This window comes from Vulpes lagopus, chromosome 5, assembly GCF_018345385.1.
Source record: "Vulpes lagopus strain Blue_001 chromosome 5, ASM1834538v1, whole genome shotgun sequence".
Taxonomy (NCBI): domain Eukaryota; kingdom Metazoa; phylum Chordata; class Mammalia; order Carnivora; family Canidae; genus Vulpes; species Vulpes lagopus.
This window is the reverse complement of record NC_054828.1, coordinates 126,757,209-126,769,970: the sequence shown is the minus strand read 5'-3', so window position 1 is coordinate 126,769,970 and position 12,762 is coordinate 126,757,209. Positions and strand designations below refer to the sequence as shown.

At 40.6% G+C, this 12,762-nt stretch overlaps 1 protein-coding gene across 3 annotated transcripts in view; it reads left to right on the top strand.

Moving 5' to 3' along the window:
• GRHL1 (grainyhead like transcription factor 1) overlaps positions 1-12,762 on the top strand; it is a 51,519-nt gene that overhangs the window by 34,765 nt on the left and 3,992 nt on the right. For 2 of the 3 annotated variants that reach the window (XM_041754186.1, XM_041754185.1), the window contains exons 10-14: positions 5,486-5,573; positions 6,812-6,951; positions 8,396-8,433; positions 10,590-10,681; positions 11,012-11,097. In XM_041754186.1, coding sequence (XP_041610120.1) covers positions 5,486-5,573; positions 6,812-6,951; positions 8,396-8,433; positions 10,590-10,681; positions 11,012-11,097 — 444 coding nt within the window. Of the gene's footprint in view, positions 1-5,485; positions 5,574-6,811; positions 6,956-8,395; positions 8,434-10,589; positions 10,682-11,011; positions 11,098-12,762 lie in introns of those variants that run through there. The other variant, XR_005987690.1, reaches the window with a different exon arrangement.

The following is a 12,762-nucleotide window of genomic DNA, read 5'->3' as shown; positions in this document are numbered from 1 at the left end:
TATCCGATGGCAAAAGCTGTATAAGCAGTTTTGCAGAGCAGGAACAGTATCAATACATGATCTTAAATAAAATTTGGTTTTAATGAGAGACTTTTTGAGGGAAGCTCCTGTATTGGTTGCTGATATAGAAAATGAAGCAGAGGGAAAGTTTCATGAATTTTACAAAGTTATTAATCAGTGGTTGTACAAAATTTACAAACCAGTTTTTTGTTGTGTGAATGTGTGCTAATGTATACTGGTGAAGCAGAAAGCCTTTTTCTTCAGAGTTGCAAAACTGAGTGTGGTTTGGGATGACACCTGACTTCATCTTCTGGAGTTGCTGCTTGCCTCCTCACCTGTTCATTTAGATCCCATGTCGTAGGAGCGTGTTATCCAAGGTCGCACATATGATGTCCACTGTGCAGGCCAGTCATTATTTTCTCATGATGTGTGTAAGCTCTGTACTGTTGTAAAAAGGAAATCATACAACACTGTGGTTAGAAACCAGGCATCTTCACCTAAGAGTGCTTTGTGTGGCCTATCTAGATGCCCACATACCCTCAGCCTCCAAAGGTATGGCTTTCTTTTTAAGGCCCCTAAAAATATTGCTGACCCATTTTTATTCCTTTTTTGCTGGAGCAGAGATCATCTCAGGGATGACAATTGTTGGTCCCTTTTGCAGCCCTTATGGCACACAGCAGTGGTGTGTCATATAATCACAGGTGATTAGGGGACATGGGAGGTAAACTTACATCCTGTTTTCATCCTTGGGTTTTATTTATTTATTTTTTTAAATTTTTATTTATTTATGATAGTCACAGAGAGAGAGAGAGAGAGAGAGGCAGAGACACAGGCAGAGGGAGAAGCAGGCTCCATGAACCGGGAGCCCGACGTGGGATTCGATCCCGGGTCTCCAGGATCGCGCCCTGGACCAAAGGCAGGCGCCAAACCGCTGCGCCACCCAGGGATCCCATCCTTGGGTTTTAATCTCAGAGCTGTTATGGGTTGATATAAAACTCTGCATGGGAGGAAAATATTATATATTGCTGTGTATAATTAATTTTCAAAGTCCTTGACTCTTTGAACCACACGAAACTCCTCTATGACCTCACACCCACTCTTGATTCTCATATATCTTGTTTTTGTTTTTGTTTTTAAGATTTTATTTATTCATGAGAGACAGAGAGAGAGAGAGGCAGGCAGAGACACAGGCAGAGGGAGAAGCAGGCTCCATGCAGGGAGCCTGATGTGGGACTTGATCATGGGTTTCCAGGATCACACCCTGGGCTGAAGGGAGCGCTAAACCACTGAGCCACCCGGGCTGCCCTCGTACATGTTGTTTTAACTTCTGTCGTCCCTTATGACTGTGATTGCTTTTGGTGTTCTGGGTTGTCTGGTGCTGCCTCCTTGATGCTCTCCTTTCTGAGATTTGACTTACCTGTTATTTGGTGTCTGTCAATTCATTTTTCTGTGTTTGCTCTTAAAACTCTCATATCTTAGGAATCTGGTCCACATCCACAATAAGAAACTAGAAATAAGACATCTTTTGGTATCCTTCAGAGGTATTTACGTTGTTTTTCTCTCCTAAGAAGAAGGTTTTTTTTTTTTGTTTGTTTTTTAAGAAGGTTTTACCAGTACTTTATTATGAATCGGTCGACTGGTTTAATAAATGGAACTTTGTCTTAATGCAGAAGCAGCAGCAATTTAACACTTTTTCAGAGAAAACGGGAACAAGAATTGGATCTCTAACCAATGGAAATTTGGTGATTTTTCTTTCTGTGGGCTTATATATATCTGTATATCTAGGGTTCTTTCTTATACAGAAAAAAGTCACTGACCTTTATTTCCTGCAGATAGCTTTCTCCATCTGAGTAATATTCACTGTGGCTATAATCAGGAATGAATGTCATAGATTAACTTTTTAGGTCACTGCCTAAAAAGGTGAGGTGATGGAGCAAGATCAGCCTCTTTTAGTTGTTGAGAGAGAGAGAGAGAGCAGAAAAGTGTGAATAAATGGCTCTCTGTAATCTCACAGGACGTCCTTTCACATTTCTTGCAGGGTCTACTGCTGATGAATTCTTTTAGCTTTTGTATGTCTGAAAAGCATTTCACCTCTGATTTTGAAAGATCTTTTTGCTGGGTATAAAATTCTGGCTGAAAAAAAAAAATAAAAAATAAAAATTCTGGCTGACTACTTTTTCCTTCAATGTTTGAAAGACATAACTCTGCTGTTGTCAGGCTTACTTTTGGGGGGAGGGTAAGATTTTATTTATGTATTAATTTATTGAAAAAGAGCATGACTAGGGGAGGAGCAGAGACAGCGGGAGAGAGAATCTCAGGCAGACTCCCCACTGAGTGCAAAGCCTGATGTGGGGCTTGATCTCACGACCCTGAGACCATGACCTGAGCCAAAATTGAGACTCAGATGCTTAACTGATGGAGCCATGCAGGCGCCCCAAGCTTCCATTTCTAGTGATATATCTGCTATCATCATCTTTGTTCTTCTGTATCTCATGTGTCTATTTTTCTATGACTCTTTTTAGATTTTCTCTTTTTGCTGGTTTTCAACAATTTGATGTGTCTCTTTAAGTGTCTTGTACTAAAAAAAAAAAAAATAAGTGTCTTGTACTTAGAGTTTATTGAGCTGCATGTTCTGAGTTTAGTATTCATCCTATTTGAACATTTTTCAGGCATTGTTTCCTGAAACATGGCTGTTCTTTCATTCTCTTTTGGGAATGCCAGTTATACATGTTCTTCTATGGCTGCTTAAAGTCCCCACAAGCTCACTGATGCTCTTTACTTTCTTTTCTTTTCTTTTCTTTTTTTTTTTTTTTTTTTGCTCGTCACTTTCTAGGATTACTTTTTCTCTGTGTGTTTCATTTTGGATAGTTCCTGTTGTAATGTCCTAAAGTTCATCAGTGTTTCTGTTCACCCTGTCTAAACTGCCGTTAATCCCATCCAGTGTATTTTTCATCTCAGACATTGTAATTTTTGTCTCTGGAAGATCAGTTTGGGTCTGTTTTACATCTTTTGTGTCTTAATATGTGTTTTTTTCCACTAACTTTTTGAACATATGGAATACAGTTATAATAACCATGTTAATGTCTTTGCCTGAATTCTGTGTCATTTCTGGGTTGGTTTCAGTGGTTTGGTATCCTCATACATTCATGTTTTCCTGCTTCTTTCTTTACTTGCCCAGTAACCTAATGAGATAGACATTGTGAGTTTTATGTTGTCTAGTTCTAGGTGGTTTTATAATCTTATGAATCTTCTTGAGCTTTGTCCTGAGAGAGCTAGTGAAGTTGTGAAGTTATTTGGAAACATTTTGATCCTTTCAAGTCTTACGTCTACAGTCTGATAGGTGAGTCTGGTATAGTGCTCAGTATCAGCTCATTATTCTCCACTACTGAGTTGAGGTTTTCCTGACTGTTCTACCAATTACCCTGGGGATTTGAAGTTTTTCCAGTGGAAGAGGCACTATTTTCCCTGTGTGAGTTTCAGTCACTATCCTCTAGTCTTTTCTGAGGGCTTTCCCTCAACCTCAGGGGGACCAACCTTATACCTGTTTCTTTCTCAGTACTATACTGACTACTCAAGGGGACCATCCAAAGATCTCTGGGGTTGTTTCTCATGTAACTCTTTCCACATTGCTACTTCGTCCTGCTTCCATGATCTGTCTGGATTTTCAACTCGTTTCTCTATCCAGGGAACCTGGATGGAGCAGACCTCTGGACGTCCCTCCCTGTGCTACAGCCTGGGAATTGTGAAGGCAGTCAGCCCCAGAAGAGCTCATCTTGCTTTTTTCCTCTCTCTCAGGGATCTCTGTTCTTTGTTGCCTGGTGGCCTTGACCTTAAAAATCCTCATGCATCTGTCTGTTTTATATTGAAGTTGTTTCAGGGTGGAGGCTGAGTCTGGTCCTTGACAGTCCAGTCCCATCTTTACAGAAGCACAAGTTCTTTATTCTTTATGGATGTAGCTGATAAATATGGAGGGGAATGTCTTAGTTTTTAAAACTACCTTCCAAATGAAGTTATTGTTAGACTGTTGGAAAGAATTGAGAGAGATACAGACCAACTATATGGTAATTGGTGGGAGATTGGGGATATCAACCTGTTTTTCTGTGTCAAGAATATGATGTTTGCATCAGCATAACAGAGCAATCTGTATAAAAGCAGGTTGTAGGGGATCCCTGGGTGGCTCAGTGGTTTGGTGCCTGCCTTTGGCCCAGGGCATGATCCAGGAGTCCCAGGATCGAGTCTCGCATCGGGTTCCCAGCATGGAGCCTGCTTCTCCCTCTGCCTGTGTCTCTGCCTCTCTCTCTCTCTATCATGAATAAAATAAAATTAAAACATCTTTAAAAAAAAAAAAAGGTTGTATGTTTACCAATATGTTAGTATATTTACACCTTCTAGAAGAGGCAGAAGGTGGTTTGTATTCTGTTTTTCAAAATGTGGTTTTATTATATTTATTATATAATAGTGCCAAGATATGTGGGATGATTTTTATTGCTTCACTTTGATATCAGGGAGTTTATTTGCAGAAAAACAAGTTACTTGTTCATACTTAACTGGGTAACTTTGTGAAGAAACCTGTACTACCCAGAAAAAAAATGCCAACAGGTGAAACAAAATGATTAATAGTTATATTTTTATTATACTTAATTATAGGTCATATAGTAATGGTTTTTTATTTTTGTGGGTTCAATTGCAAGGCACTGCCATTCTTTGTATAGTTGATATATATTGTGTATATATGTTCTCTTAATAGGGTTAGGAGTATACTTTTTTCTCTTTTAAATGGTTATTCAGATTTCTACTTAAATATTAGCTTTTGGGAGTTATAATTGGTCATTTTTGTCAGTTGATTGATGCCAAGTCCTTGGACAGAATCATAGTTTTCAGCGATAACATTGCCCATATAGGAAAGTACACTCAAAGCAGGTTCAACTTATCTACTAGACAAAGGGAACAGCCACTCATGTTTTTGAAGGCAGTGTAGTACATTAGGAGATTTTCTCAGCTTTTCATTTAACCTGATCATATCCATTGTTGAGGGGAGTTTTGCTTTCGTTCTTTAAGTAAATGTTATTTCCCTATGATTTCACATAGTTAAGTGTAGTTTTAAGAACGGGCTTTTTAGGGGCACCTGGGTGGCTCAGTTGGTTAAGCATCTGACTCTTGAATTTGGCTCAGGTCATGATCCTCAGGGTTGTGAGACTGATCCCCAAGTACAGCTCTGCTCTCGGCATAGAGCCTGCTTAAGAATCTGTCTCTCTTCCTCCGTTTGCCCCTTTCCCCTTCCGCTCTTTAAAAAAAAGGGGGGAGGGGAATGGAAAAAAAACACTTGGACTTTTAGAGGCAACTACTATGGTAAGTTCCATAAATATCATAATTAAGGGAATTCATCTCCAAAGGGGAGATCTTTTGTCCCCCATTAGATAAGAATGAACTATTTTAAAGAGAATTAGTTAAACAGAGTTGTGCCTTGTCTTCTCTTGACATATAGGGAGCTGAAAGGAAAATCAGGGATGAAGAACGAAAACAAAGCAAAAGAAAAGGCAAGTGTACTGACCCCAGCTCCCAGTTGAATGCCTGTAAGTAGAAATGTTTCCACCAAGTGTTTCAGACCTTTCCATTCAGAATGGTGACTAGAGTTTTCACGTAAAAGATACAGTAGTAGATACTTAATGCTGTGAGGTGCTAGCATTCCTTCCTTTACCAGTGGCAAAGTCAGATGAATGGCCGATCTAAGAAATTTTCTTGGGGAACTACAGAAAAGGATTCTTGAGTTTTTCCAGAGTTCAGACTATTTTGGCTCTTAGCTTTAGTTTGGGATACTGATTCCAGTCCTGAAAAATAACATATCCTCTAGTCTGAATAACTGATGATAAAATTGGGACTTGTCTAGATTTTTAAGAATAATAATAATGCTTTTGAGACTTCAGGGTATCTTACTTCTAAATGAGTGCAGTTTTCTTATGTATAGTATTCTAATGTTTCAGAATCTGTAGGGCTCCTGTTTGGACATTTCATCAGGAAAGCTTTGTTTCTTTATTTTTTATTTTTTTATGTGACCAGTACTCATATTCACAAAATCCTGTATCTCCCAGCTTTAAGGGGGAAGAATGCCACACTGTTCAGTCTGGCAGTCGTATTTCATCTGTGGTGTGTGGGCTGCTAGTATCTGGCTCAGCAGACATTTGCTCTGCAGCACAGCACGTTAGGTTCTCCAACTAGCATCAAAGTACAGACTCCCAATATCACTTCAGAGAGAGCTAGCCAGGAGAGTTCATCACTGAGGACTTCAGGGCAAATGACAGGAGAAAGAGGAGTCTATAATTTAATAAAAAGCCTAGACAGTCACGCTTAACTATGATCCTCTCTGAGGTTAAGTTGTGAGGTTAAGTTGGAAGTATAAAGGTGTATGTTCTCAAGGTGAAGAGTACATTGCTGTTAGAATATGAATTATTTAATCAGGGGGTAGCTAAGGTGAAATTAGTTCTGAATGATGTTTATACAGTTATAAGTCTTAGCCTTTCAGACAAAAATGAAATATGCTTTGCCTCTGTTCCACATTTTCTGTGTATGTTTAAAAATAGCCTTTTTTCATTTTGCTAAGATGTTTGGTTGATTTTAGTATAAATACAAGCAGCATATTTCTTCACATGAACTGTGATATTCCTCTTGGTTTAGGCAACATGACCTGTACCTTATATAGTGCTACAATTTAAGTTTCTTAAATTTGAAGAGAATGCTCTATGGCCTGCATCCATTATGTATATGTAAGTGGTTGACTAGGGTGTCTTTTTTTTTTTTTTTTTTTTTTTTTCAGTTTCTGATGTTAAAGTGCCACTGCTACCATCTCACAAACGAATGGATATCACGGTTTTCAAGCCCTTTATTGATCTTGATACTCAGCCTGTCCTCTTCATTCCGGATGTGCACTTTGCCAACCTTCAGCGGGGTACTCACGTAGGTAACCAGGATCCCAGGGTGGCTGCAAGAGAAAGTCTTTGACATTCATGGTAAACAGAAACCAAAATTTAGTGAGGTTTGACCAGTGTTATGGGTCACTTTGGAATACTCAGTTGGGGTGACATGCTGTCCTTGCAGTAAACTAGGTATAAGCATTATTGCTGAAAATGAAGTACCGAACCTTTCAACTTCACTATGTATGTATGTATTTATGTCTTAGTTCATTTTCAAAATGCTAGAATAGTAATATAGTTTAGAGTCTGAATCTGTGATCTTGTGGATTTACCTCACAGGTTCTGAACATCAGAAAGAACATCCGAAGGCTCTTTTCATGGTTCCAGTTACTGAATCATAATTGGCACAGATGGCCCTATCTTGGCAATTACTGTAAAAGTTCACAACTAGCCATGCCTCCTTTGAGCAGAAGCTTAGTACAGATAGCAGCTTGGATAGAGTGGAGCATATTTATGCAGAGCTTTCTATGTAGAGCTCAAAAATATATGAAGATAGTCTGCCATACACAGATTTACACGGGTTAATGATTTTTTTACAGTTCTTGGGGTTGGGAGGGTATTGCCAATGCCAGTTTCTTTTCCTTTTTTTTTTTTTTTTTAAGATTTATTTATTAATTTGAGAGAGACAGCACACATGTGAGTCAGGGGAAGGGCAGAGGGAGAGAGACTCTCAAGCAGACTCGTCACTGAACCCAGAGCCCTACATAGGGCTCTGTCTCACAACCCTGAGATCATGGTCTGAGCCGAAGTCAGGAGTCGTACATTTAATTGACTGAGGCACCCCAACCATGTATCCAGTTTCTAATGAGAAGCTTTGGGGTATGCAGGGATCAGTGAACTTTTCCTGTAAAGGCTCAGATAGTAAATATTTCAGGCTTTTGGAGTTACATAGTATCTGTTGTGACTCTTCACTCTGCCATTGTAGTGCCTAAACACCCATAAACAACCTTCCAGTGGATGAGTGTGGTTATGTTCCAATAAATATTTATATAAACAGGCATTGGGCCATACTTGGCTCATGGGCCCTAGTTTGCCAACTCCTGCTTTAGAGTTCAAGATACCTATAAGAATCTGGTTACTGAAAAACAAGACTAAGGGATTTTGTACTAGACTAGACAAATTAAAAAAAAAAATTTTTAAGATTTTATTTTATTTATTCATGAGAGAGAGAGAGAGACAGAGAGGCAGGCAGAGACACAGGCAGAGGGAGAAGCATGCTCCATACAGGGAGCCCGATGTGGGACTTGATCCTGGGACTCCAGGATCACACCTTGAATTGAAGGCAGGCGCTAAACCGCTGAGCCACCCAGGGATCCCTAAAATTGTTTTCATTTTAGAAATAAGTTACTTATGGTTTGAAATATTTTGAGCATATGCTAGAAAAGCAATCTGTTCTTTGTTTTTTTTTTCTCTTTTTTTGGTCTTAGGTCCTTCCTATTGCCTCAGAAGAATTGGAGGGTGAAGGGTAAGGTTTATGTTTTATTTTATTTTAATAAATTCTTTTAAACAGTCTCAAACTTACAGAAAAATTCCAAGTACAATACAAAGAACTCCTTTTTTTCGAGCCATTTGAAAGTAAGCTGCAGACTCAGTGACCATCATTCCTAAACAGTTTAGTGTGTATTTCCTACAAAGGATGACAGTCTCCTACATAACAAAGCCAGGATATTAACAAGATGTTGATATCTGTCAGTCCTCACATCCCATTCAAGTTTTGACAGTTGTTCCAATAACGTCCTTTATGGCAGAAACAGATCCAGTTCAGACTCACGCCGTGTAGATAGTTGTCTCTTTAATCTCCTTCAGTCTGGAACAGTCTTAATGTCTCCTTGATTTTCCTGACCTAATACTTTTGAAGATTACAAGTCACTTGCTTTGTGAATGTCCTTCAGTTTGGGTCTATTTGTTGTTTTCTCGTGATTAGATTCAGGTAATTATGCATCTTAGCAGGAATGTCTTGGACATAATGTTGCATTCTCAGTGTGTCCTGTCAGGTGGCATAATTTTGACTTACCTCCTGCTAATGCTGTTCACTTTGATCACTTGATCAAGGTGGTGTCTCCCAGGCCTCTCCACTGCGAGGGCACTTGTCCTCCTCTTGTAAGAAGTGGTCTGTGGGGAGGTGCTTTGTAAGCTTTGTAAAAATCTCATTCTTCATCAGGCTTTCAAATTACTCATTTTTTTCTTTATTATTCGTATGGACTCATAGTGTCCAGCTTTACTCATGTTGCAAATTATTTACTTTGCAAATGTTGCTATCATTTACTTTGCTCAAATTGTCCCCGATGGTCAGCGGAGTCCTTCAAGTTGCTCCTGAGTCCCTTTGGGGTGCTCCCCTCCCCCTTGAGCACTCCATCGCATTCAGGCACAGTGTCTTCCAGGGACTTGGAAGTCCTTGGACTTTCCCTTCCCCAACCTGAGGATCAGCTTCTTCTCCAAGAAATCCTGGTTCCTTTTGGAATAGGAACCCGGCCCTGGGTGTGCTCCTTGCTGTGGAGGTGCTGCTGCCCCTGACATGTGGGTACCCCTCTCCCCGGCCCATGTGCCCTGACTGCCCACACCGGCAGCCACCCTTATCAGTGCTCCACCATGTTGAGGGGCCGATCCCATCTTTGGGACTCCCCTTTCAGACCTGTGTTACACAGGGAGCCTTTTCTCTGAAGGCCATGCTCCTCTGTGTGCTCAGACATTGCCTGCAGGTGCTTTTATGGGAGGCCTGGTATGTGCTGGAAACTCAGACAGACAGTATTTTAAGGCCCAGCCTCTATTCTTGAAGTGATTGTTCTGCTCACAACCAAGCACTCACTTTCTTCATTTTCAGTTACTGTACTAGTCTCTTGCTCACCCACACTGAACCCCCTCACAACATGGAGCTTGCGCCCCATAACTTCTTTCTTCAGACACACTGGTGTCTGTTTCCTCTTTTTATTTGTACTGACGCTGCCGTGTTCAGATCCTTTTGAGTTTTATGCTGTGATCGTCCCCAGAGTCCTCTCAGAGATTCTTCTGCTTGTGGGTCCTGGAGTCTCCTCCAGTCTTTACCGCACACTTTGATTACAGTATTCCCATTTCACAAAACTTTGAAAAATTTCCTAAAGCCTGCAGCATAAGTCTAAAATTCCTTACAGCCAGATGATCAAGATATTAAGATACTCACTCTACTGTCCTGGCTGCCCTTCTGGATTTATCTTCCTATGGGGCATTCTGTTTTATCTAGCCTAGCTCTGCTGGCCACACTTTCCCATGCTGTTGACATGTTCTCTCCTTTGTTACCACCTTTGTTTGTATATCTCTCTCTCAAATCCTACCTCCATAAAATGCTTCCTGAAAAGAAGCCCTCCGTTCCTAAGAATCCAGTTTGATCTAGTATAAGAGCAGTTGGGGCAGGGCATCTGGCAGATGACCTGAGTATAGTCCAAGCTCTGCCATTAAATAGTATGAGCTGGTTAGTCCGTGTCTTTCCTTTGGCCTCAGATTTTCATCCACAACTAAGGAAGCTGGACCAGATAAAAGAACGGTCATTTTAAATCTAAACTTGAGTGATAGACAGTAAAGTTCTTTTTTGTTTCTGCAAGTGATTTAAGTTGAAGTCACTAATCACATCATTTGGATTGCCTGCAGATCTAACTTAAAAAGGGGTCCATATGGATCGGAGGAAGATTTTGCAATTCCACCTCCTGCTAAGCTGACTCGGATAGAAGAACCAAAGAGAGGTGCGTTGGTTTACATTTCTTGTGGGAGTTGTCAAATAGAGGTGAATTCTGAATCTATCAAAGGCCTGAATCGCTCAAACAAATCTTGTCTAGCTTGATTTTCTTGAATATTCTTCCATTAGACCAGTTCTTGGCTTGAAGCTTGGACTTACAGCAGACTTAAAAGAAGCTGTATTCTTCAAGTTGCATCTGAAACTGGTTCCTGTTTACTGTTCTTGATGCAGATGTCTCTCTTTATTTTAACCAGTATCCAGATTTTTCTCTCATTTTGCTTATATGAATAACTCTGTCCTTTTTCTTCCCCCCTCCTTACTCCTGGCTGGGAATTAGTGCTACTCTACGTGCGAAAGGAGTCAGAGGAAGTCTTTGATGCCCTGATGCTCAAGACTCCATCTTTGAAAGGCTTGATGGAGGCTGTAAGTAGTATAAACTTGGAAACCCTTTTTAGAAAGTTAAACTTAAGTAGAATTCCATTGAAACAAATTTTATCAGAAGACCCAGATTCCTAGTTATACTGAAATCTCTGAGGCCTGTGCCTGTGATACAGCCCATGTTTCATCCAGTCTTGTGTAGACCTCAGTCATCTGCAAGGCCATCACCGCAGGGCCTCACACCACCGCACCCAGCACGCTAGCTGGCATATAGTGACTTCTGAGTAATGTCTTATCAACTGAATCGAGTGCTTTTGTGATGATCTTTGAAGTAAGGTTTTTTGTTAATTTGGTTCTTGGGGTTTTTTGTTTTTTGTTTTTAAGATTTTATTTATTTTAGAGAGAGGCAGCACAAGCAGGAGGGACAGAGGGAGGGGGAGAGAGAGAATCTCAGGCAGACTCCCTGCTGAGCAAAGGGTGTGACTCAGGGCTTGATTCCAGGACTCTGAGATCATGACCTGAGCCAAAATCAAGAGTCGGATGCTTAACCGACTGTGCCACCCAGGCACCCTTGAAATAGCCTTAATATACTTGGTTAAAGGGAAATTGCACTTTAACAAATCATTAGAAGCTAACAAAACTTATTATTAATCAAATAGAAATCTTTAAAAATTTCCTGCATAAAAACAGTGGTTCCTTGGTCTGCTTTTGAAACTCCTGATCCTGGGGAATGACCAGTCCTTACCCAAAGCCTATTTGAGAAAGTGTAGACGTATAGCCAGTGATAACCATAATCCTTCCCACTAAGACCTCAGCATTGAGCTGACCCCAGCCTGCCCTTCTGGAATTTCAGCAAGAGATATCATGAGAAGAAGGCCATTTTGGCTTTGCTCTGGGATACAGGGCAAGGAATCAGCACTGTATCCTAGGAATAACCCCCTAAATCATAGGCATCTTTGAGCTCAAAGCATGTGCATCGCTGGGCTAGAAATGTGTTTCCCTTGGTTTCCTGGACAACTGTAGCGTGCTGAACTTAGTTAGCAAATGTTTGTTAAGCACCTGCTTTGTATCAGGTTCTGTTCTAGCTACTAGAGTTACAGGAGTAAGTGACACGCTGCTTAATAGAGTTTAGGGTCCAGTTGGAAACATAGGGACAATAAAATAGGCAAAGAAACTAGGAAGTAATTTTCCAGGCACTGATAAATGCAATGGAGAAAAAGCAGGGTGAGGGGACAGTAGACTGGGGGAGCCATGGTCTCTCGGGGGTCCCTGAGCTCCCAGGCATCTCTGAACACATTCCCTTCCCCGCCAAAGCCAACACCACTATTAGCCTCTGCTTTTCTGTTGTTTCTCAGCATTGTGCAGTTTCTCCTAGATTACTCTGTCTACCCTGTCTTCTGATAACCTTGCCTCATGTTTTCAGAAGTGTGCAAATTCTTAATTATGGAGAGAAAAGAAATGAAAAACGTTGAGACTTACTGTGCAAATAAAATGTGCTCACAACCCATAAAAAATTTGTCAGTGTCATGTGTCTCTCAGGACTGGGGTTTCCTAATCGGCGCTTCACAGATCCACAAGGAATTATTTTCAGTGATAGAAAAGAAATGGATTTGTTTGGATATTGGGAGCTTAGATTTGGTTTGAAATGGGTGTTTTTGTTAGCTGGAAGGCAGTCTGCAGGCTGGGCTTCCGAAGACCCCTTTCTCAGTG